Raw genomic sequence first — 26,712 nt, forward strand, 5'->3', positions numbered from 1 at the left:
ATATATGGCTGTATTCTTACAGGTATTGGATGACAGTATTTTTTTTATACAAAGTAAAGCAAAAATTCTCTGGGCACTGTATGATTATACTATTGAGGTACTACAGTATATAGCAGCACATACTGAGCACATGATGGCACTACTCTTCATGAAATGTATTCTTGCATTCTTTATTTACTGTATAGCATAATCCTTGGAGCACTGTATGGCTGTAATCTTTATGTACTATGGTATATAGCAGCACACACTGAGCATATTAATGTATTCCTGCATTCTTCACTTACTGTATAGCAGCATCCTTGGAGCACTGTATGGCTGTAATCTTTATGTACTATGGTATATAGCAGCACACACTGAGCACATTATGGCGGTATTATTTAGGTAATGTATTCATGTATTCTTCACTTACTGTATAGAAGCATCCTTGGAGCACTATGGCTGTAATCTTTATGTACTATGGTATATAGCAGCACACACTGAGCACATTATGGCAGTATTATTTAGGTAATGTATTTATGTATTCTTCACTTACTGTATAGAAGCATCCTTGGAGCACTATGGCTGTAATCTTTATGTACTATGGTATATAGCAGCACACACTGAGCACATTATGGCGGTATTATTTAGGTAATGTATTCATGTATTCTTCACTTACTGTATAGAAGCATCCTTGGAGCACTGTATGGCTGTAATCTTTATGTACTATGGTATATAGCAGCACACACTGAGCACATTATGGCAGTATTATTTAGGTAATGTATTCCTGCATTCTTCACTTACTGTATAGCAGCATCCTTTGAGCATTGTATGGCTGTATTTTTTAGGTAATAAATGGTTGTATTCAATAGGTACTATATAGCAGCACACTTTGAGCACATTATGACTGTATTCTATAGGTAACCGATGGCTGTATTCTTTAGGTACAGCAGCACCATTTGGCCACCGTATGGCAGTATTTTTGACTAATGCATGACTGTATTCTTTGGGCACTATATGGCAGTATTCCTTGAACACTTGACAGCAGTGTAATGGTGGTTTTATAGGATTTTTTTTTTTGTCATTCTGCTACCATTTGTAATTTGGTTTCACTGTATTACAAAAATTGACCATTTCCATCTTCTGTGTCAAGGGTGCCAAACTCAGGCCCTCCAGCTGTTGCAAAACTACAATTCCCATCATGCCTGGACAGCCAAAGCAAAGCTTTGGCTTTCCAGGCATGATGGGAATTGTAGTTTTGTAACAGCTGGAGGGCCTGAGTTTAATACCTGTGTTCTATGGGTCACCACAATATGGCACTTCATATAGTCCTGACCCCCAGACCCCTCAGCAGACCCCAGGGTGTAATATAGACAATAGACCTCAGATTAGTCATTGTTATCCCAATCGCTGTTTTAGACAACTCGCGCCCTGACACGTTGTGGAACATTCACCTCCTCCACCCAAGTTCATCCACTTAAAGAATATAAAAAGTTACGAGACACACAATGACCTATAATAAACAATAGGTTTATTCAGCACATCTCCCACTTTTACTCATAAAAAGGAAAAATGGCTTATTTAAATAGAAGTGCAAAGACGGAGCGCTTTATCTTTTTTTTTTTCCTTCCTAAGAGGCAAATTGCACGAAAAAAACACAAAGAAAACACAAATCACCACAGGGCTGAGCGAGCACTGCCGAGAATGTACTCAAGGAATTTTCGGAGTCCTCTGTGTAAACTTTCCCCAGTGTGCTCGGCTGGGCCCCAGACAATAGAACACTTTGGATGTCACTCAACGGGGATTTGGCTCTTCACACATATGTGACATCCACTCGGTAGACAGAAGTTGGGGGGAAAGCATTGCTGGCGGTCACGGCCTGAGAGTACAAACGTGTTCCATGGACTCGACTTTGCCTGCGAGCTCAGTTCTCCTGTGTATCAATAGACGTCTCCTATAGGGATTGTTGGTCCCTATCTTTATATAAGCATTGTCTATGCATCATGGCACCGGCTATGTAATCCATACATATGGCTGGCAGATGACATCAGGATGCAATGAAGGGAAATTCTCAGATACTATGTGACTCATTCAAGGAAGCACTGTTATTGTAAGCCGATACCTTCACCTGACATGTCATGTGACGCTCAAAATTTCCAACTTTGCTAGTCCTTAACCTTCAGGACTCGCAGCAATATAACATCACAGTGCAAACATTGCAACATTGGACAGCTGTCACACAAGCACTGTCCAGTACGGAGAGGAAGGAGTTAATGCTTGTCCTACAACCGGGATAAAGTCCGTGGATGAGCGCAGAATACAAAGTAGTGTGAACGGCCATCCAGTGTTTCCACAAGATATTCCTTTAAAGATACTGTGGCTTACTGCAAAGCGTTCAGAGCGGTCTTAAGTTTTGTTTTTATCTTTTGGCTTTAACCAGCCTGAAAAGCTGAATCGGGATCTCCTCTTCAAGTTTGGACTGGGCTGCTTCTGTTGGGAATCTGAAAGAACAAGGTCACGTTTAATCACAGCATTGCAGCTGTTAAAGAGGTTGTATAAGAAACAGCGCCACTCCTGTGTAGTGGCTGTAGCTGGTATTGCAGCTCACGTCCGGTCACTGGAAAGGGAAGAGCTGTAATACCAGACACAGCCAGAGAAGTGGCGCTGTTACTAGAAAAAAAAAAAAATCTGTATATCAGACTGTATTTTTACATGATCACAACCAAAAAGATGGTGTCCATATATCTGACTAGGAAGATGCATTATTATAGAAGCATAATAATTTTTTACTTACCAGAATGTTTTCTGATCATATTTTCCATCATCTCATCTTCTTCCTTCTCCCTGTGATAGTACGAAAGGTAAGAAGAGGATAACAACCCAAAAAAGGCATTATGGGGGAGATTTATCCAACATGGTGTAAAGTGAAACTGGCTCAGTTGCCCCTAGCAACCAATCAGATTCCATCTTTCATTTCTCACAGACTCTTTGGAAAATGAAAGGTGGAATCTGATTGGTTGCTAGGGGCAACTGAGCCAGTTTCACTTTACACCATGTTTGATAAATCTCCCCCATTGGGGGGAATTTATTAGGGCTACTTTTCTGCTATATAAAAGGCAGTTTTCTGGTGCGAACATTGATATAATCCCGGATTGTCTTTAATAATAAGGAGGCTATACTTTCAGTCTCTTAAAGGGGACATCTCATAATTAAGAGCTATCCGCAGCATAGGTGATAACTAGCTAATAAGTAAGGTCTGACCGCTGGGACCCTTGCTGCTCACAAGAATGGAGATCCCTAGTCCTAATGCTGTTTTATTCGCTCTCGATGAGATTTCCGACAAGTGCAGCGCTCAATTATCTTATGAACTCAAATAGACCGTAAGGGACAATGGACCACCATTCAAACGTTCCAAAATTACGGTCCATGTCCCAATGTGCTACGGAATGGAATTCAGAACTCCTGGCATCATCATTCATGATATTGCCGGGAACTCTAAAACTGTTTAAATTTTTGCACTTCTGTATTGACACCAGTTCCAAAGAACGGCACCACTCTTCTCCATAGGCTATGTCTGGTACTGCAGCTCAGCCCCACTTAAGTTAATACTGCCCCTTTAAATTTCCCTACTGTTTCCTTTCTCAGTTTGAATCACTTGACAACACTCAATGCAATTCCCTATTTTCACATAAAGCAAATGAAAATCTGCAAATTGCAAACTTCAATTACAAACCTCCACTTTAATAAAAGTAGCTATCAGTGAAGCACAATGATCATAAGTGATGTATGGCGGCTCTAAGGACAGGGAAAGCAGCGGCATCAATATCGGAGGCCGCACAAACAGCAGAGATCTTTTAGGTAACTTGTGTTTCTGGTTTTCCAGGTCATGTTCTAGTGTACTGCTATATACACGTCTGGTCTGGTCAATGACAGTAATGAGGAATTTACAACAATAGTATTGTCCATAAACCAGGAACACAGTAAGTGCCAGGGGCGAAAAAGGTAACCAGGCCCAACAGCAAAGATTAAAACGGGCCCCCTACATAATCATAACAACCCAGGAACAGGAGGGCGGCACTTGTTACCCCCCATATCCTATTCACAGTCTTTGGGTTAATTCCCCCAACTCTTATTGGCTAACACTATAGGGTCTGAGAACAGAATATCTCGACACATTCGAAGGATAAGGCCAACCTAGATCCAAGAGTTATTGCAGGTGGAAGACACATACTAGCCATCAGCCCTTACTTAAAGGGGTTATCCAGTGCTACAAAAACATGGCTACTTTCTTCCCGAGACAGCACCACTTTTGTCTCCAGTTCAGGTTTGGTTTGCAATTAAGCTCCATTCATTTCAATGGAACAGAGTCACAAAACTCCACCTGAACTGGAGACAAGCGTGGGGCTGTTTTTGGAAGAAAGTAGCCATGTTTTTGTAGCGCTGGATAACCCCTTTAAACCATGACCTTAGCCTACTACTCAGATATACCTAAGCTCATACCTGGATTGGCACCAAAGTAATAGATGAACAGAGGTCAATACTAGAAGCCCCCCATTGAGCTAGACACCTAGTTTACCATCTTTAAATGACACCATGCTTACCGTAGTCTGTCTTCATCCAGGCATTCGATAATCTCACTGCGGTCATTGACTATGAGCAGATACTTTTCCAGAAGTTCCTTCTCTTTGGTCTTGTCCCTTTCCGACTTAAGATGGTCTGAAAATCAGGAATGAATATAGAAAATCAAATATATAACAAAGGAATATAAAAATATGTGAATACACAGAAATCTTATTGAGAAGACCAATGAAGAGTTAAGGCCCTATTGCACGCAGAGATTATCGGCCGCATTCGGACGATAACGGCCGTTGCGGTCGATAATTGCTTTGTGTAGTAGAAGGCTTAAACACAAACGACTGAAAAACAGGCTGAAACACAAACGATGGCAACGATCTGCTGCCATGGCTCCATGTAATAGCAGCAGACCACCGCTATCTTCTATGGGCTGCCCAGACGATTTAGCGATTGCCCGGGCAGGCCCCCCCTGGCTCTTACCCGCTTGCTGTTGGCACGTGTAATAGCGGCAGCAAGCAGGGAAAGCCCCCGTGTAATAGGGGCTATTCTATAGAGGTGGTCTTCTCTAAGAAAGTCGCCAATATGCATAGTGTTTCATAAGCTGAAAATCTTTTACAGGATTTGGGGGTCCCTCCTAAAGTGGTGGTCTTTTAGAGACGTTTCGTTGTTTCAGCAACTTTTCTGATAACTCTTTATTGTTATAAACTGCATGTATAGGTGTACTGCGCCTTTAGAGCAGCTCATCTAGATGACCTTATCCCATCATCCCAGACCCCCCTTGTAGGTAAAGGGGCCCATTGCCAGCTGGCAGCGCTCTTGGTCCATTAGATGGCATGTAATGGACTGAAAGAATAAATTCCATGGTTCACAATGATTGGTGGATTGTTAGACAGACATATTCTATGATACTGTTCCTGCCCTCTTCCACCTGTGGCTGATAACAGAGACTAATAGATTGCATATAACAGATCTCTAACATAAAGTGACCAGTCATTTAAAAAAAACAAAAGCAAACTTTTGACATGTAACTGGGACATATCAAACATTCTGACTAGTTGGGATCTACAGCCGAGTTTTGAGACCCCCCATAATCAGAAGAAAGAATGAGGAGCAGCTGCACCCCCCTGCTGTCAATCATCTTTGTCCAGCAGTCTCATAGACTTAAAATTGAGCCGCCTGAATGGATATCACTATGAGCCGGGGAGTGAAATGGTCCACCGCTCACTTCTTTATGACCATTTAAGCACATGTGGAATTCATACCAACATGCTGACCCCGGATTTGTTCACCGGTTATACAGCTGCAGAAGACAGGGCCCAGGTGTGGTACACATGAGCCGGCACCATCACTCGGCTAATCCTGCACTTCTCATAGTGCCGGCCGCTCCTATGCTCTCCATTCCTGTCTATGGTGTGTCTGCTCTACAGATGAACCTCAGGCCCCCGGGGGTTTCCACTTTATCTCCAGCCATCTTACAGCAGGACACGGTTCTGACTCACGCCCTGCGCGCACCTTTAGGCTATCTCATGGGTGACTTGCATTTTCTTCTTCTCACCTGGCTTATTCATCAGATTGCGGAGCTCGGTCTCCACGTCCTGCTGTTGGTTCTCTAGAGCCTGCTGTTTGGATCTGGAAAACATTGACAAAAACCATTAGGAGGCTGTATACTTTGTCTGAGCGTTGAGAGGCAGCCAAGCTACTATCTTTCAATCAGTGCTTGTTTACAAAGCCCGGCGTCTGCCAACAAACACACCCCCTGCCCACTCCTAATTTCCAGCGCGGTTTACGATACAATGGGAACGGTTACATTGAATTAAACCTTTCATGTGTTTCATACGGTAGAGAAGAAAACCTGCCGCTGTGAATGTCTGCTCTGCAGGACTGTATAACCGGCGGCTCATGTATCACACGCTGCCCTGAGTCAAGATAGGAGCCATAAACGTGGCCATATAGTTGGATAATAAAAAGATCTAATAACATATTGCTTCTCCTTGAGTCATTGGGCTACATGCTGTGCACCAGGATGCAACACTATAATACTGGATAATACTATAATACACCTTGGCCTCCATAACATTTATGCCTACAGAGGGGGTATGACTGATACCCCATAGCGATATCGGACTACTGCTATTATCCTGTGCCGGTACTATCACATCCCATTGTGTTGTATATACAACCTAATAAATGGAATATAGTAATAGAACACAATTCAGAGGACTATGTTGTCACACACATTGTTGATAATGTAGATGTTTTAAGAAAGGCTTAGGTAAAATAGTTACCATGTACGCCTATTCTTTTGATTTCATAAAAAAAAAAAGATACTATAATACACACACACACATATATATATATATATATATATATATATATACGCACACATACATACATACATACATACACATGCAGTGTAAAGCATGGTGGATAGAACAGCAGCCTGAGCTTCCAATAAGCAGTGCATTTCATCTATTGCACAACTGAACCAAAGCTGGCCATACATTGTGGATAGCTGTCATACAGCCGACAGGTGCCTCTCCATTGGCATGCACACTCAGGCCACGTTCACACAACGTAAATTTACTATCACGCCCGTTGTTACAGATTTGCAACAAAGGCCGCAATTAATACGAAAATTATATTGTGCTGCCGTCTATGGAATCACGGCCAGAGTGTATACACATAGTATATACTCCGGCCGGGATCGCCAGCGGCCACAGGGAAAACGGACATGCCAGTTTTGTGCGGCCACTATTCACTGAACCCTGACAGGTCACACAATGGAGAGTGCGGCTCCGGCTGCACTCTCCATTGTGTTCGATGGTGAATTGAATAGAATTAAAGTTTAATAGAATGGTGAATTGAATAGAATTCAATAGAATTGAAGCTTATCCCGACCGGCACTGCAGTACCAGCCAGGATAAACTTCACCGACACCGGCCGTTCTGTGACACGTGGCCTCAGAGCGTGCATGTATTCTCAATGAGGAGAATGCTGCTTCCAGTCTCCTCTGGCGCCAGTTTATCTTCCTGATAGGATACTTATACCCAACATGCCTGACTGTAAGGCCTCATACACACTGGATAGTCTTTCATTCTCACCAGTCATCTGGTTTGGACGACTTGTAGCCACTGCGTATGAGTAGGTTTAATATCTAGATCCTACATTGATAATCTACACATATGAGGTCCTTCAGAAACACTAGCCACCATGCAATGGATGTTATCTGTTGGTATCTTGTTGGACGTCTTCCCTTGTGTCAGTATACAGAAAGTGAAGTTCTAGACAAGATCTTAAGTCTAGAAACCTACATGATGAGTCACAAGAATAAACCTCTTACATCTTGTGACCTGAGATTACCTGGAGAGTGGGCAAATATCTAAGCCTGTATGAATGCTTCATGTACACCTGACCTTACAGACAGAAGAGCAGATCTTGGTCATGCACAATATCCTACAATGTAACTGTCTCTAGTATGGGAGCACAGTATGACAAGGTCCATTACGGCCTGATACTCACATGTAATTCAGCTCTGACTCCTGTCTCAGCAGAAGTTGTTTCTCATGGATGAGCTTGAACCAGTCCACCATAAGCGAATCCTCAGAGTCATCTACATATTGAAAGAGAAGACAATAATATGTCACTATTCATTAACCCATTATGGGTCCATCCTCATACCCTCCTCCCCAAATATGATAGCCAACCAATGGTCTTACCGCCATCGCAACTACGGAGCTGCTTCTCCAACTCTACTCCCTGCTGCTCCAAGTAATCCAGCTCCTGCTCAATGATTCGGAGCTGTCTCTGGATCTCTTCTTCTGGAATGTACTCGGGACGAAGCTGCAATGATCCAGATAAACTACTCAGACCACAAACACTGTGTAAAGGATGTAGTCAGATCACAGACACAGTAGCTAAAGAGACTCACACGTGGGTTAGCCACAGGCCTGGATTATAGGGAGGACACAAGGAAATGTTTATTATGGCTTCCACTGCTTTGAAGATTTAGAAGGACCTGTAGACTATTTAGGCAGGTAGGGACCTAGGTATGGATCTATCGCCAAATGGAATCTTTTAAAAGTTATCTAGTTATACCTCTGGGAATTACTACTTATATGGGTAGTATATATATAGCTCAGCATCTCTAAAGAAAATGGTGATCCCCAAAACATTATAAAAAGTCACTACTTAAAGGGTCCATGTTATTTAATAAAACTTTTGACATGTCACAGAAATGTTGAGGGTTTTCATTAGTCCGTATCTGGGCGTTCATGTCCCCAAAAATGGAAGCGTGCGACTGTGAACTTCATAATTCAGCTTGCTGCGATCACCATCCAGTTGCAGGAAATGGCCTCACAGACTGAGCTCCCGTGCACACATAACAAAAATATAGTGCTAGAGGAGGGCTGCAGCAGGTGAGTATGCTTTTTAAAAAAAAAAAAAAAAACCTCCTGATCAGTATTAACGCCCAAGGATGTGTGCATGGGGCCTTTAATCTGTGAGAGTACATCCAGACTCTGACTGATCAAAACTTTTAAAGTGCCTCTATGACATGTCCAAAGGATTTGTAAAAGGATACCATACACATACTTACTAATCACATATATAGTGATAGTAAATCACCATCTCACATGTTGGACAATTTTTTCTATAACTCTTCCCCTATTGAGAACACCATGGTGCACATGGCATGTTAAATTACAGGGACACTTTAATTCCTATAGACTGGAAAGAAGAGGGCCATACACAGGTATCTATAGGGGGTAAAGGCCGCATTTCAGCTTTGGGATGGGGGGCCCCAAGAAAATCCTTTACTAGAGGATTCCATCAGCCTTAATCCGCACCTGGTTGGTTGCAGCACATACAGTATACTGGACTTTTGGGCCTATTAATGGCCACTTGATCTACACAGACAAACCTTGTTCGGGGAGACAATGTTGTTGTTTTCCACTGGGCTCGGATTAGATTCTTTAACTGAAAGAAAGAAAAATCACAGTAAACACTTGTCTCTCTAGATGGGTGATCTCAGGGGGATTAGCAATTTTCCTAACCACTCACCCCCAAAGACAGTTGGGAGGTGTTGCACCTCTCCCCCATCCCCCATATACACACATATCCACAGTGTTTGTAGAAGGAAGGAAGTGTCTCCTTGCTCACGTTGGCCTCAAGCGCCCCACCATCTTCTCGGGAATGGTGAACTCCTCACCAGACCTATGGCTATGTATAATAAACCTCAAGGCGGGGGGGGGGGGACCCATAAATGTTCCCCTCCCATGTTTAAGATTCGTACTGACACAAGAGGAAACCAAGAGTCTATTGTTTTATTCCTTCCTGTACAAGTCATCCAGGGCACACGCTTTGCATAAAAAGATAGAAAATTAGCATACAAGTTATCAAGCGAAATGTAACTGAAAGGAAGAGGTCTGACAACAAGAAATCAGCAAGTTACCCACTTCCCATAGGACCAACCATCCCAGTATGTAACGGCAGCTTTTGCTAAAGTTTTGGGCTTAAAGGGACAGGATTTCTAAAGTCTACCACGTCTACATTAGTGTAGATAAAGGAAATCCACTGTGGCAGCCATTTTTCCCTGGGAAGTGGAGGACTTTAGAAGACAAGATTGCTGACTGACGTGTGCGTAGATGTAGCAGAGCTGACCCTGTCAAATACCTGGTTTAGGGTTATGGAGTCATACAAAGCATATAAGTTGCCCCCTGACACCTTAGTCCTGTGACTACCCCCATTGTTATACTAACTACAGCAGTATTAATATTATACAAAGTTTAAAACAAGATTCCATTATATATGAAGCTGTGATTTGGTCACTATATGTTGGTATTATATGGTGGAATAACTTTGCATGGCGCTGCTACTTGGGCACTGGACGGTATTTTTTTGTGGTACTAAAATAAAATGCATAATTTGGCCAAAATATGGCACTTATGTTTAAACACTATTTCTCGTTATACACTGCTTGGCATCTATATTTATAGACTAAATGACACTATAGCATAAAAGGTAGATGCGCACGCAGGGCACTATCCAATGACTGGCTTTGGTGCAAACAGCACTGAATGTCCTGTATATTTATACATTGTATGGCAGTATACCACAGGGTGAAGGGGTGTAGACAGAGGACAGCACGTGGGCATCATACAATGTAAGGCCAACCTTGGTACATACAGTTTTATATTGTACGGCACTAATACTAAAAACTAATACTTGAGCACTGTATGGCATGTTTATTTATATACTGTAGACAAATATTACAAGAAGTATAACAAGAAGAGGAGATGGGTATAAAGAGAGGTTAGGTCGGCCTCGGTCCAAACAGTATTTTATACTGTACGGCACTAATACCTGAGCACTGTATGGCAGGTTTATTTGTACACTGTAGAAGAGAAAGCTGTGTGAAGAGAAGATAATGCGCATGGCATTATGCAATATAAAGGCTCCTATAAACATTAAAAAGGTGTTCGCTAAACTGAGTGCTTAAGTGTACGAAGGTTAGTTGTCAGCTGAATGAGCTAGGACACGTGTATCTCTACCTTTAAAGGGAATGTCTATCAGAAAATGACTTATTGCTCAAATAATGTTTTTATGTTAAACATATTTTTTTAATAATTTTGGTGACAATTTTTCTATTTTTCCAGTTTTCTGTCTATATTATATAGAAATCTTGTAGTTTTCATTTTCACCACTGGGGCTAAAACTAAGCTGAGACTTCCTGTTGTGTCTGTGGTGATAAGAGGAGGCTACTGTAAAGTGATCTGTACAGCATTACAGCGTCATGTGACACCAGTAGATAGATAGCATCAATACAAGACAATAGCAGCTCCCTGTGTAATGACCTTTTCAAAGGTCACAGAGCGCGCTCAATGATGTTTTACATTCATCTCAAGGGGACAGAGTCTGTCTATTGTCATCTATGTCCATAAGTCTTGCTGTAAAGCATGTCACAAAATGCTGTTAACAGCAGTCCAGGCAATATGGCAGCCCATAACAATGTACAAAAAGTGAAATAAAAAAAAATAAAGTCAGTAAGTGGAAACAGATTAAAATAAAAGAACAAGTTTTCGAGTATCTGACTCTAATAAGTAAAAGAAAATTTAGGTGACAGATTCCCTTTAAACTGAGGAGCTTGTAGAGCTGATCTGGTTATTTGCCACAATGTGTGGTTTCATATGAAACTTGCAAGTAAACCTTGTAAATGACCTCTAGTCGCCTCCCCCAAAGGATCCCCAGCCAGGCATGTACACAACAGGGAACAAAGAGTCTTATCCAGTGCCAGAGGGGGGGTTCACTCTCAAAACTTTTTTTCGGTGAAAAACTACAATCCAAAGTGTAGAATGGCGTTGTCAGCACACAAACATTGCAGGTCAGGCACCCATTGTGTCCTTAATCATAGCGCTGTAACAACTTCAGCTCTGCTATCTTTGTATGAGGCCAAACAGCTACAATGATCAAAGGCAGGAAGCACAATTACATACAAAAGCAATTCATTCAGTCTGACAGGACGGTTCCCAGCACGTAACGCTGAGCCACGCAGGAGATGGAACGCACTTCTGGGGCAGCCATTTTATATGCTAAATAAAATAATTAAGTCTACGTTAGATCATTAGGAGTCTTTACCTTTAATCTATTTAATATAGTCTGCTAAATTAAGACGTGCCTCTAAATTTAGCCCTGGAGAAGGCGGCATTACAGGTGCGCACCTGATACGAGCAATGACTGTCTGTTGCCCATGTGACTCACAGGGGCGAGGCAAAACTTGTGTAACCTGTCACAGCACTGGGATCATGTGCTCAGCTCGCCGAACGTCTGCATGGATTCCCTTTCATTCTCTCTAGGAGAGTTAAAAATAACATCAACACCTATGTGACACATGCTGCCGGGGGTGTGTGACCTGTGCGAACGATCAGGGCACATCAGCAGCTGCAGGGGGCGCTCTAATGGCTGGCAGCCAAGGCTTGATATTCCTATGGTCCTTGTACCCTCGTATAGCAGAATAAAAGCAGCAATATAGTTATTACTCCATATGGTTAACACCAACAAAGGTATTTTTGTTGGTACAGACCATATAGAGTAGTGCCATACTGTGTGCAGTTTATAAGTACCACATAGTATCGTCTAATAACACTTCCATTGCTGCCTAAAATATCAGAAAAACATATCTGATTTCTTCCAAAAACAGCACCACATCTGTCTTCAGTTTGTTTGTGGTATTGCAGCTCAGTTCCACTGAAGTTAAAGGAGCTGAGCTGTAATACCACACACAACCTGAGGACAGGGGTGGCGCTGTTTTTTTTTAGATAAAGGCAGTTTGGGTTTACCATTCTGGATCCTAGGAGAGCTGTTAAACCAAATCCAGTATAATGCAAATATGACTTCATCATCTAAACCCAGTCCAACAATATACTTGTCTGTGTATACTCTGTCCTTACCAGAGATGTCTTCTGTAGAAATCTTGTGTGAGCGCCACCTTGGCACCTCTGAGTCGTGGGTCACAATGCTATCTTGCCACTTTTGTTCGGGTTTGGGCCAATCACTTATCAGGTCTATTTTAGGAACCAGAAGTTTCTTTTTAGGAGGTACTACTTTGGTTGATTCTAGACAGATGGAGAGAAAGCCACATGTTAAAAACATATAAACCATAACACAAAAAAACACTGGGATATAAACCAGAGAGAACTTCAAAAAACAAGATACTTCTTAATATGTATATGTATCAGCAGGATCTTGCTTGCTGTGGGATTGGGGTTAGGGGAGTATGCATTATTTTATTAACAAGGGGCTGCAATGCCTACAAGGAGCACGTAGGAGGCAGTATTACTTTCAAGGGGGCACAAAAAGGAACAATAAAGGGTTTTAGAGTTGAATAGGCGGCATTATTACTTTTTCAGGTGCATAATTTTTAATGCAGAGGGGCAAAGAACGTCATTATTACTATATACAGGCATGAAAGAGACATTATTATAGACTAATTATTACTGCTTCAAAGGGAACACAACGGTGGGTATTACTGCTATGTGAGGACACAAAAGGGTCAGAAGTCTTCATGGTGGTCTGGGTGGATGAAAAGATAGGAAAATTGAATGACTACTTACTTGACTCCATGGAAATCATGATCTACTCTAGAGCAGCTGTGCAGAGCTGGTATCTGCTACTATATGGCGGTAGTATTATTTCTGTATAGTGGTTTTCATTCAGTAACAGTATAGTGGTATTTTTAAGTCACTATGTAGTGGTAATGGCGGTATTATTTGAGCTTTGTATAGTGGTGTTAGTGGTCAGCACCAGTATGAAGGTAATATTACATTTCTGTATGGTGGTAACATTTGTTATTTGTTCACATAGTTCTATGATAACTATATGTATGTAAATACTTTTTGTATAGGGTGAGGACATCTTATGACCCTAGCAAAGGCATGTGACACTTCGGGGGAAATCGGTGGCAGCAGCAAACATGGAAGAATCCGAACATTAGAAAGTATCTTGTTTTTTTTTTTTTTTTAATAACCTATAGTCCCCCAACTTTAGACAAGCCCTGTATAGTGACACACAAGGTGTACATGCAATCCATAGCACAGATAGCATCATAATGAAATGTGTAGTAAATGACAAACACAACATACATACATCACTGTGATTCACAGTCATAAGATACCACTCACTGCAGGCAAGTCATGGCCACCCTCATGCACGTACATGCTATTGATACTGAATGTTATGTCTTAAAGAGGAAGAAAAACGTCCCCCCTCACACAACACAGTGGTTGAAACTTGTTTCCTGATAAGAGGAGAAGCATGCTGTCACACGTAGGAGTTATTTAGAAGACTGACCAGCCTGAGATACCATCACGTGTATAATGGTGGCACTCCGAGGCTCCCTAGTCAGCTCTTTATGGGTTATCTTGGTCTAACACATGCTGGACTGACATGACAATGACTCATAGCTTTTACATATCCTTCCTACCCCTATTGTCAGACTTAGTGTCAGTCTTTACTGTGGTTCTGGATTTCTTTTCATGAAACAGGAGGATCAGGATGAGCAATGCTATAGTACTCATCCAGTTTGTTTCATGAAGACAACCACTCTCTATATGCCCTAGACATCAATGTTATCAATCTGTGGCGCCTCCAGATGCACAAGCTGGTTCATGAACTCCAAACACATGCAGGGGTCACAGCACGGCCTATGGAACATGCATGGATTACATATCACAGCGTGAGTGAAGGTCGATGCGGCCGGCGCACCCCAGACGCAGCACACTAGGGGACGACTATCGGGTCTCACTTTACATGTTCAGCTAAGTTTGAGAAGAAGTGGAAAAGACAGAAGAAGAAAAAAGTCAGATTGCACAATACATATGGAATACATATGGAATAATTCACATACAAGGAAGGGAGAGAAAGGGGCCTCACTGATCACAGCAACCTATCAGAGATCAGCTTTCAGCTTGTAAGCAATAGAGATCACTGATTAGTTGCTATGGGCAACAAGGTCATTGGTTTCCCCCCATATTGGAGACCCAAGAATGCCCAAGGCCCATCTCAGGGCCTAATTTATCAACACCATGTAATGGTTGCCCATAGCAACCAATCACTGGGCAGCTTTCATTTTAAAAGCTGTGCTGTGATTGGTCTCTACTAGTGTTGCGCAGACTTGCCAAACTGTTTGGATTTGGCAACGTTCTCTGTACCCAAGCGCTCACCGATGTTCTCTGAATACCAACGCTTGGCATCTGCGCTTTGGCTGGACACTGGGGAAGCCGCCTGTTTAGTGACCACTTCATACTAGAGATCTTGGCCAAACCCACCCATAGCGGGTGGAGATAGGCGTATGGCTCATAGATTTTCCCTGCCTGACCCTTTTGTTCTTGAAGGCATAAGCCTGCACCAGCTGTCTGATGATGGCTTGACTCCCCTAGAGAACACATGAACATGCAGCCATGCCGAATATTCATGTTTATGGGGAGGACAGGAAAGATGCGATCGTTAGGCTGACAGTTACTGAAGATATATAGACACCTAAGGGTAGGTTCACACTGCGTTTTCACAGGCCGTTTAATGGATCCATTTTTAAATGGTTACTTTTTTTTTGTTTGGCGTGGTTGCGCAAGCTAATTAAAAAAAACTGATCCTTTTTTATCCAATTTTTTGTAATTAAAGTCAATGGAAAAAATATATATATAAAAAAAATAATAATAATATATATTTTGTAGCAAATTACATAAAAACACAGAATTCTACATATTAGGTATCCACCCAAATTAATAACTTGAAGATTTACATTAACATGTTATGCAATATAAAATTTTAACAGTATATTTTTTTTTAAAAACCTGCAAAATTCATGCAGCAAAAAGAATGTATACAAATTGACACTGTAATTTATATGTATGTTTGAAGCTGTTAGCTTCCTAAACGGTTATAACATGGTCTGTGGCATACTGCATCTGCAGGAAGGGATAAGTATTGCCTATGTAGCACCACTTATCTCTGTATACTCGTCACGTTCTGACATCAGTAAATACAGTCTATTATGTAGACATGTCTACTATTTATTTTTTACCTGTGACTACCGGACTTGGTGTAGTAGTGGGTACAGGGGGCTGAGTGGGCTTGTTTTCTTTGTCTGCAGGGCTTGGAGGGATAATGGTTATAGTTGTTGGTTTCTTGGGAGTTGGAGTACTCTCCGGTTCCTTGGCTGTTGGCTTCGGCTCGTGCACAGTACTGCAAATAATATAATAGGCATAACACAGTATAGTAAAACATCTGCACTGAGACGTCATCTGTTACATGTAGCACATGTATAGAGACAAGGAATATGGATGTGTGGGACATCTGTGTGTTTTCCGGCACGCAGGGAGCAGTTCTGCAGCCAGAGGGGTCAGCCGTCCCACAGTCCCCGGATTTTCCCAGACACAGACTGTAAACACTCATCTGTCTTAAGCTATCCAAATATATGCATAAACCCGACACTTGGTTGGAATGGGCCTGGAGTTAATCATTCAAAGTTACACAATAATTCATGTAAATGATTCTATTTATGGAAACCCAGGCATCCTAAATATTCCAAGAGGCACAGGATTTTAGGGATTTTTATACTGCTCCGAAAAAACTGGGACATGAATTCTATTAGAAGTTCTAAGGACGTATGTACGATCTCCCACGTAATGTTGAAAAGATGACTGACCTTACAGGCAACCTAGGCCATGCACCCATTTAACACTTCACACCACAGTCGAACCCTCATTTATGGCAGAACTTTAAGCCCCACCCATGGGCTTGAAATCCCACCCCTGATCTTCCCAGGAGCATCCAAAAAAGCGCTGTTTATTTTGTGACCAGTTTTGTGGATGGTTTAGATCCGGAAAATGTGCAAAAAAAAATGCAGAATGGTCAATGCAGAGGCCCAAAGCATGAAGAAACTGCTACTTCAATAGTTTGGGGAGTATCGGTTTTTAAGCACAGTACTACTTTACCAATTTTTTAAGGGGTTGCTCATGGTTAAAAAAAAGTAACTTTTTGTCTAATCCTGTACAATTCCTTTAACTAGACTACAGAAACTTACCGCTGGACGGTGGGTTTCTTGTCCACAGACTTGAGCATTGCCCTCCAGTTCTCAGGGGCCACACTGCTGTCAGAACTTTGTGCTGAAATGTAAAGGAAAGTTAATGAAGGGAAAGTAAAAGTTGAACCACATTGGCATGAACTTCAAAGCAATCAGATGCAGAAGGGAGGGTGCGCTGGAATGTGCAGATGGAGCCAAATTGTAAACTTGTTCTCAGCAAAACAAGTCAAACCAACTCAAGGCCTGTAATGGAAGAACGCTTACTTTTTGGAGATGGCTCATCCACCTTCTGGACTCTAGGCTGTGCAGGTTGAGTACGAGGTGCTGGAAGTGGACTCTTATCTGAGCTTGGTGTTCCATACCCCTTGCTGATAATGGTTGATGGGCTACCTTTTGGTGGCTCAGGATTTGACACGGATGTTGGCACTTTACTTTTTCTTTCCTTAGGAACTGGTTTCTCGGGCTCCGTTTTGGGAGTAGCGACCACTGGTACATTTGGCTGAGGATCCGGTAACCTAAAAAATTATTTTGTTATTATGCATATGACCAGATCAGAGCTGGTTCTAGGCATATGTGGGGGCTTGGGCAACACAGCCACATTGGGCCCTCCGTTTGTGCTTGACAGGTATCAAAGCCTGTTTATATACAGTAAAAGCCCAAACTCAGCTAAACAGCTGACAAGTGGGGAAAAAGGGTAAAACAGGAGATGTGCGGCTGATAACAATAAACGTTAATGGCTGTATGAAGGATACATCGATTGTTGTGCAGCCCAGCCGTGTAATTAATTGTGCCTTGTGAAGGCACTGCAAACAAGCTCCCATCGAGCAGACTGACTTTCGCTTGCGGCCACGGACAGCCGAAGATCGCTACATGTAAGAGGACCCTAAGGCTAGGTTCACACTGCGTTTTCAGCATCCGTTTAACGCATCCGTTTTTTGCAAAAAACGCATGAAAAACGGATTGCAAAAAACGGATTCATTTGTGTGCATCCGTTTTTCCATTGACTTCCATTATAAAAAAAAACGGATCCGTTTTTTTGGGGGGGACCAAAACGGACCAAAAAACGTTGCTGACCCTATTTTTCTGGACGTTAAAAAAAACGGATCCGTTAAACGGATGCTGAAAACGCAGTGTGAACCTAGCCTAAACCTGCATTATACAAACAGTTCACTCATTTGAATAAACACTGTGTAATACTTTTTTTCTCCTGTGGTGGTGCTGCCGGGAAATTGAGCGCCTACAACAAGGTATCCCCAGACATAGCGCCTGAACACTGGGGTTCTTAGTAGGTGGACACTTTGGCCACATTCTCAAGTTCCATGTTCCGCATGGAACACGGACGTGGAATGCCTGTAACGGAGTCCCCGCCCAGGTAGCATCTGTGATAAGATGCTGGGAGCAGGGGAACTGTATGAATATGTGCCGCGCAGCACTGTCATTACAGTCTGGCGCATATTCACACAGTTCCCCTGCTCCCAGCATCTTATCACAGATGCTGCCTGGGTGGGGGCAGGACTCCCTTCAGGACATTTAACGTCCGTGTAAATGCAGCTTTTGTGATCAGTTTATTATCATGGGAAGCTGCACTTGTCCAAAGGGACCCCCCACCTTTTAAGTTAACTGAACCTCCCAGCCAATGATTTAAGTCAACTGAACCTACAGCATACATCAAACAATATACCCAATGCTTTACCCCTTCCTCAGATATCATAATATATACACCATCTACTATGGCTCTGCACATATATGTTCATCAATCTGGAGCCATCCCAGATTAGAACGTTGGATGCAACAAGCTGGATCCCATCCCATTCCATATTTCCCCTCATCCAGTGCTCCACGGGCTGAAATGGCACAAGGCTGGATCCATGGACCATATGGCATAGTTTCCCCCTGGCGTAATTTCAGCAGATCACAAAAAATTATGCATGTCATAATTATTTTTACCTAGTGCAAACATGGCAAATGGAAACGATGCTAGAATACTGCACATTACCCATTACCCAGAAACAGCCACAATGGCCTTACCTTTTGGGAGTGGATAAACTGTTGGATGTGTCAGCAGCTGAAGACGACTTGGGAATATTTTGTAAGAGAAAGTTTCTGGCTTTATCTTTATCAGCCTTGTCCTCAGATGTTTTTGGTGTTACATTAATAATCACAGATCTACCCGGCCCATTGGACACCGATATTTTTGGAGATTCTGGTCCAGTTGAATTCGGTTTGGTAGTTGGCTCCGGAACAACAGGACTTGACTGAAAAAACCTTTCACGGGCTTCCTTATTTTTTGCAGCCGATGAAAGCCAAGGCTTTGCAGAGATATCTGGTTCCTTTGTTTCATCTTTAGCAGACCACTTCCCAGTAGAAAGAGAAGATACGGTTATAACATTTCCTGAGGAACCAGTCATTTTGGTTTGGTGACCAGTATATATTGAATCTTTTTGGGTGTCTTTATGGAAGTTATTCTGAGAAGGAGAAGAGTGACTACTATCTTTGTTTGCTTTGCTTGTCTGTAAGTAGCTAGTAGTTGGACTGTTGGAAGCCGTGTTGTCCTTCTTGGGGCCCAAAGGACTAGAGGCACTGGTTCTAGATTCAGGGCTGCCATAAAATCCCACTGCCATCTTGTTTGTGGATTCATGTTTGGTAGTGTTTGTAGAGGTAGGAACATCCTTATTGACCGTGTATTGTACAGTGGTAGTGGTCTTATATCCAGACTCTTTCCCTGCTGTACTTCGGAAATCAGTAGTGTTTTGGTTGGCAAAGCCAGTAGCAGTCCTGTTGGTCGCCGTTGGGACAGACGGACTTGTGGTGTTTTGCCAAGTTCTGTTGTTAGGAGTGCTGCCTGGTTGACTATATCCAGAATTTTGCCCTGTAGTACTTTGGACATCAGTAGTGTTTTTGTTGGCAAAGCCAGAAGCAGTCCTGTTGGTTGGCGCTGGGACAGACGGACTTGTGGTGCTTTGCCAAGTTCTATTGGTAGGGGTGCTGCTTGGCTGACTATATCCAGACTCTTGTCTGGTTGTAGTTTGGACATCAGTAGTGTTTTTGTTGGCAAAGCCAGCAGCTATCTTGTTAGTTTGTGCCGGGACAGATGGACTTGTGGTGCTTTGCCAACTTCTAATGGTAGGAGTGCTACTTGGTTGACTAGATGGAACTGGACTGCTCCGATTACCTCCTGAAGAAGCTACCACAGGTGCATATGGTCCATTGGATGAAACACTATTAGATGTATGGGTGGAAGTGTTACAATGCTGATTTGTGCAGACTAATGTCCCCTGATGGTCTCCTATTTTATACATTCCTGGCTGCAATGTTCTTGAACACTGTTTACACCTGAAAATGAAAATAGAAAATATAAATAACCAGATATAATGTAGAGGTCCCTCACGTGGTACACCAGTCATCGGTCATGGCCACTATGACTACAAGGCCTACCTGAAGCAGTTCCTGTGATAGAGCTTGCCATCAGCCATGTGCCTCTGTACCAAGTGCACATGTTTGCCGCAGATGGCGCAGTTGCTGCTTACTGTACTGTTAGGATTAATTTCTCTAATGCCCTAAAGAAAGGAAAAAATATGATTAATCCCAATATTCAACAGGTATGGAATATGTTCAGGAAGTAAGGAAATAGTATGGGTATTATCGGATGATGGGATATGCAGTTCACAAAGACTTGGGTTGATGGGAGTGAACTGGATATGTCTGGTCTTACCGCTCGGACTGGAGCATTCTCTACAACAGCTGGGCTGCCCTTTTGCGCCGGTTGGGTGGTCGGTGTGGGCTGAGGTACATGATTGGTTAGTTTCTTCCCAACCGGTTCTTCAGTAGTGTCCGGAGGAGGACGTTTTATACCCCCCATGCCTCCAACTGGAAGAGAAGGTCAAAAGCGTTAATGATAGAATTATCTATTGTGTTTAAAATGTTAGGCAGCGCATGGAAATGAATAAGCACCACTTTTCCCACTGCTGGAAAGTCCATGGTTGTAAAGTTGGTGGAACACTTTCTGATTTATAATAAAGGGCCTATCTACTCGCAAAGTAGTAATATCCAGAAATCTTTAGCAACTAGTAACACTGTCATTGTATATATAGCATGTTAGGCAGATTTGCTCTTATGTTATGTCATGAGCTTCATAGGGTAAAACCATCTTCTCTTCTGATGGTAAATCTTTATATCACTCTCCTGTCCAGATTCCTTACAATGATTTACAAAGTTCTGTTTATACCTAGAAATCTCTTCATCACAGTACAGACCCCAGCCTCAATTATTTTCACATACCCTCCTCACCTGACTACAAAGGGGTGTATATAAGCATATTCCCCAACTTTGCTCATATATACCCCCCAAAACTCACATACCTCCTCACTGTATCAACATATTTCCCTTCCCTATACTCACATATATGTCATGACAGAACAAATATTAATAACAATAATCATAATGCATATCATTATAATAAAATACTCTGACCAATAGCTTTCCATTGACTTACATTATAAAAAAAAAAAAAAGATCAATTTTTTTTTTACATTTTGTAATGTATCCAAAAATGTGGTTGACCACGTTTTTCTGCACGTTTTCCAAAACGGATACAGTGAGATGGATCGCAAAATTGTGATGTGAACCTAGCCTAACCTGGACATTCCATGTAAAATCACCCATCACTAAAATGACAAAATGGGGCCCACACTTAAAGAGAACCAATCATCAGAACCTCGCCCCTACAGCTATAAATACCTTTTTATATGGCCTCGAGCACTGCTTCTAGGCATATAAGTAATAGCTATGAGTGTTACTATGGCCCGTAAATCCTACCTATGATGTAGGCATGGTGGGGGTCCTCTGCTGCTAACTAGTCACCACTGGTGGGAAACCTCTTTGGCAATCACACCTCCCCGGTGCGGTCATGGAATCTATGATAAATGACATGGGGTATGGGGCCTACAAGGGCCCTGACTATTTGCATATATGAGGCCCAGGTGTTACTGGTAGCAGCCATGTCCTGGAGCTTTGAGGTATGGTGTTGGCTTTGGCATCTTTTCAGCAGATAAGGTTCCCTTAATGTTCACTACAGATGAATTCTATTCTTCTTATTCCTTAGCCAGCGTACTTATGTATGCAGCGCTAACCAGTGATCCATTAACAAGGATAATCAAATCACACAAGGAGTGTTTCCGACAGAGCACAAACTGCATTTGTAACCAAACAATACAAATGTTGTTTCCTTCATTACCCTGTGCACTAGTAACAAAGAGACACAAATTAAAAAAGAAAAAAAAAAAAACTAAAACTTTTTTTTTTCTTTTCACTACATAGTTCCAGATGAAAAGCCGAACAAGAACATGTCGAAGCCTCCTCTATGGCAGCTTCAGGGCAGAACTGCAGCCAACTTCTATTTAAACAGCTTGTGTATTTATTGAGGAAATATTTGATTTCCGAGAAGTACACACCTTAATCCACGGCACAAATGAAAACCAAATCAGGTGCAAATACACAAGGAAAAAGCCAAAAAAGTAAACCCCAAGAGGGGAAAATCCTGCAGTGATTCCTGTGGAAATGTCTGGGCTGAGGCTTAAAGGCGTTCTCCAGAATGATGTCAATAGAGTTTACTTGAAGAGAACTCCAGTTATGCTCATATACAGTAATATATTCAGGGGTCCACAGGGGTCTGGTACTAGTGTGAATAAACATTATTGACATAAGGCTGGAAAACTATTTTGGGGCAAACATCTGCAATCGGACAAGCATGCATGTTTATTCTAAAAGGGGAAGAAGCCACTGTCAATCATTTAGTGCTGGCTCATCTCCAGCAGGAAATCCAACATACCTAATCTGTGTTGTCCCTTACATCTTTCGTTAGGGGACAGCTGACCACATACACACTAGATCCAGCTGGAGGGTTCAGCCACGTTTCATCTAATGTCTATAGGCACCTTGAGACTAATCATAGACAACAGTTCTCCATGAGAACAGGTAGTGAGGGCAGAAAGTGGGGGTGGGGCTTAGCATGTGCTCTGTGCTGCAGAAACCAGAAAGAGAGAGAGAAAAAAAGAGAGAGAGAGAGAGAGAAAGAGAAAAAAAGAGAGAGAGAGAGAGAGAAAGAGAAAAAAAGAGAGAGAGAGAGAGAAAGAGAAAAAAGAGAGAGAAAAAAAAGAGAGAGAAAGAGAGAGAGAGAAAGAGAAAGAAAGAGAGAGAGAAAAAAAGAGAGAAAAAGAGAAAAAAAAAACAGAGAAAGAGAGAGAGAAAAAGAGAAAGAAAGAAAGAAAGAGAGAGAGAGAGAGAAAGAAAGGAAAAGAAAGGAAAGGGAAAGAAAAGAAAGGAAAGAAAAGAAGCAAAAGAAAGAAGGAAAGGAAAGAAGGAAAAGAAAGAAAGAAAGAAAGAAAGAAAGAAAGAAAGAAAGAAAGAAAGAAAGAAAGAAAGAAAGAAAGAAAGAAAGAAAGAAAAAGAAAGAAGGAAAAGAAAGAAGGAAAGGAAAGAAGGAAAGGAAGGAAAAGAAAGAAGGAAAGGAAGGAAAGGAAAGAAGGAAAGGAAGGAAAGGAAAGAAGAGAAAGAAAGAAAGAAAGAAAGAAAGAAAGAAAGAAAGAAAGAAAGAAGGAAAGGAAAGAAAGAAAGAAGAGAAAGAAAGGAGAGAAAGAAAGGAGAGAAAGACTGTGTACCTTTATCTGTGCATGTCCAGAGGATCTGCACTGTCCAAGCACGGTAAATCAAAGCTTCCCTCTCAGCAGCAGGGCTTAGTGTAACACTTTCCTTGCTTTGATGTTACTGTTCATTTGCCATCTATAGTAGTATACTGTATAAATCACAGCACAGTGACATCCTGTTCAGTTCTTTGGGTACCCATTTTCTTCATGTACTGCAGTTTCTTTCATGTCTACTCACATAGTACCTTGCAAAAACCCAGTGTATCAGTAACCTCTACTCTCTCTCTCTCTTCATGCCATCTATAGTAGTGTACTAAACAAACGATCAACCCAGCACAGTGCAAGCCTGTTCAGTGCACCTTTACCAGTACAACTTCATGGTATAGTGGAGAAGAGGATGTGATGTGCCGTAATTGGCTACAGAAGCTAGGGTAGGAAGTAACCCCTTAAAGGGAGCAAATGAAAAATAACTAAGCTTCGTGGAGGGGCTCAATAGCAAAAAGGATAGCAAAAATCACATTGTGAACTCTCTTACGAGTTATTCTACTAAAACTATGCAGGTTTTTAAAACATTTCTGAAACAATAGGTACTTTGTTAAATACTGAAAATACAGCCAATAAAAAAAACATGTGTGAACATGGCCTTAAAGTGTATGGCCACCCTTAGATGAACTTACTCCCTAGGGGGGAAAACGCTGACTGGTAATCTTACATTGAACAGCAGTATATATGGGCCATATTTTCCTCCTTCCAATTAGTTCTATAAACATTCCCAGAGCCAGGGATTTCCCATAACTGGGAGGGCAATGATTGTGATCCTGGGGACTTTTCCAAGGATAATCAAATCAGCTTGGGTGAAGCATGACTGCACGTTCATGTTCCACCTCTGCCGGGTTACTGCACGTCCTTACACTGTTTACCCTCTTGCGTTAAAGAGCCATAACCTACAATTATTATGGATGACATCTAATGCACATCCTAGCATAAAAAACACCAGGCTAGGTTAGTTAGGGTCTAAGAGAAGAGGACAAGTCCTGGGTGTAGATCATACTTTCTATTTTCTGTTTGTTTTATTTATTATTTGAATGTTTTTTTGGGGTGATTTTTTTTTTTTATACTATATGAATTATTTAACATTCTATATATAAAAGCAGAAGGCCGGGGGCAGAGGTCATTTTGTCAGTGCACATTCCTCAATGCTTGCGAGCTGGAAGAAGTTTCACCCTCATACGAGGAGCACAATTGAAAACATTTCGAACAATCCTCCCGGGAGACTGATCCTTTTCATTCCCTTTCCACTAAAGAGGGCTTTCCCACAGAGGAGGGGGGCAGCGCGACCTAGTCTCTGAAAACAGCCTCAGACATGCCACATAACCATCTGTATAAGCCTCATTCAGAGAACACAATACTGCGGGATTTGCCTTTATAAACAACAACCTAATTAATATAAAGCACAAATGACAACTCATATAATAAAAAATATATATATTTGTATACATTTATTAGGCTAAGTGTTCAATCATATTTTCAAGTACCATGAAAAAAAAAATATAAAAAACTACTACTACTACTTGTGCCATGTGACCAGGGCGGCAGGGGTTAAGTCAAATATTGAAATTTAACCTTTTCTCCCCTACATCATCTGTTGCAGGAGCATCAGAGGGCCTACATACACATTAGATAGCCATCCAGTCTGGTTGTTGGGTTGACTGACTTTTATATGGGCCGATTATTGACAAGGAGCGTTCCTAGAAACACTCATTTGGCCAATAACCGACCTGTGTAAATGAGCAGATGAGTGGGAAAACGCCTGATCGCATCTATTGTAAAATCTATTGTTATCACTTTGTAAACAGGAGACGTGCAACCAACAATGAATGTTAATGGTCACACACGAAGGATGCAGCGATCATTTGTGTGGCCCAGCCATGTGATTTATCATGCCTTGTTTAGGCACTGCAAATGAGCACCGCTCGCTTAGATCGCGCTCATTTGTGTCCTTATACAGGCCTCATATCTGGCTGTGTAAAAGGACCCTACTGTGTATGGATGCCTTAATACGAATCTGTCAGCTCTCTAATATGCAGTATTCATGCCCCCTACCTCCCCCGCATGACAGATGTACAGACTCAGCTTTCAGCACTGAGCTCTGTAGATCAATCAATGAAGACAGGGAGGGATGGGGTAGCAGCCTAGAACATGGTGGCTCAGCCCCACCTCCTTGACACTTGAGTATCATATAGAGTCGACAGATTTCCTTAGAGAGCTACTCAGTCTTTACCAAGTATTTGACAGACAGTGGGTTCAAGAAAATCTTACATTTTTCTACAGGCATAACTCAAAGTTCCTTGGCCCCAATGTACAATCTGTAACAGGGTCCCAACCCAATCATGTGCCATACTGCTGTCTTATGTGGCAGAAGGTCCATTAGGCCATCTCAGCAACCACGACCCAGATACAACTCACACCTATGTGCTACTTATGACTTCATTATCAACAAATACAATAAAAAAATCTGGTAACTCACTGGGCGAGCGTCCGTGGAAGTAGTTGTAGTACTGTGACACGTAGGTTAGGATGCTGAGTCGGTCGGGGACCTTTAGCTTGACCATATCTTCTGCATCCAGGAGAGCCGGAATTCCAAGCTGTTCCTCAGCCACACGGAAAGCCTGCAGTATGGAGGATAACAAGAGACGCATGGGAGACATTACCTGACAATGAGTGCAGCATTACTACATCTGTTCAGCTGGAGAGTGGACCTCAGACAGCCCGCTGTGCAAAGACATTATCCAATGAAGCGACCACCAGCAGCTCACGACTGTCTGATCTACTAACGGAGGCGGCATATATTCCTCATTAACATGTATGCAAATAAAACGCCTTCTCTGTACACATTATTAGACGTAGCCGGCAGCAAAGTCTCCAAGGGCTCTCACCATCCTA

The 26,712-nt window shown here is 42.1% G+C and overlaps 1 protein-coding gene across 2 annotated transcripts in view; it reads right to left on the reverse strand.

Annotated features, from left to right (window-relative positions):
• Positions 1-1,490: 1,490 nt before the first annotated feature.
• MICALL2 (MICAL like 2) overlaps positions 1,491-26,712 on the reverse strand; it is a 48,084-nt gene continuing 22,862 nt past the window's right edge. For both annotated transcript variants that reach the window (XM_069983908.1, XM_069983909.1), the window contains 15 exons: positions 26,297-26,438; positions 20,841-20,995; positions 20,564-20,685; positions 19,157-20,461; positions 17,393-17,643; positions 17,129-17,210; positions 16,127-16,287; positions 12,996-13,160; positions 9,470-9,525; positions 8,268-8,391; positions 8,071-8,161; positions 6,107-6,180; positions 4,578-4,692; positions 2,771-2,820; positions 1,491-2,477 (listed from right to left, as the gene is read on the reverse strand). In XM_069983908.1, the coding sequence (XP_069840009.1) occupies positions 2,383-2,477; positions 2,771-2,820; positions 4,578-4,692; positions 6,107-6,180; positions 8,071-8,161; positions 8,268-8,391; positions 9,470-9,525; positions 12,996-13,160; positions 16,127-16,287; positions 17,129-17,210; positions 17,393-17,643; positions 19,157-20,461; positions 20,564-20,685; positions 20,841-20,995; positions 26,297-26,438 (2,988 nt within the window). In that variant the 3' untranslated portion in view covers positions 1,491-2,382. The remainder of the gene's footprint in view (positions 2,478-2,770; positions 2,821-4,577; positions 4,693-6,106; positions 6,181-8,070; positions 8,162-8,267; positions 8,392-9,469; positions 9,526-12,995; positions 13,161-16,126; positions 16,288-17,128; positions 17,211-17,392; positions 17,644-19,156; positions 20,462-20,563; positions 20,686-20,840; positions 20,996-26,296; positions 26,439-26,712) is intronic.

Source organism: Dendropsophus ebraccatus, chromosome 9 (genome assembly GCF_027789765.1).
Source record: "Dendropsophus ebraccatus isolate aDenEbr1 chromosome 9, aDenEbr1.pat, whole genome shotgun sequence".
NCBI lineage: Eukaryota > Metazoa > Chordata > Amphibia > Anura > Hylidae > Dendropsophus > Dendropsophus ebraccatus.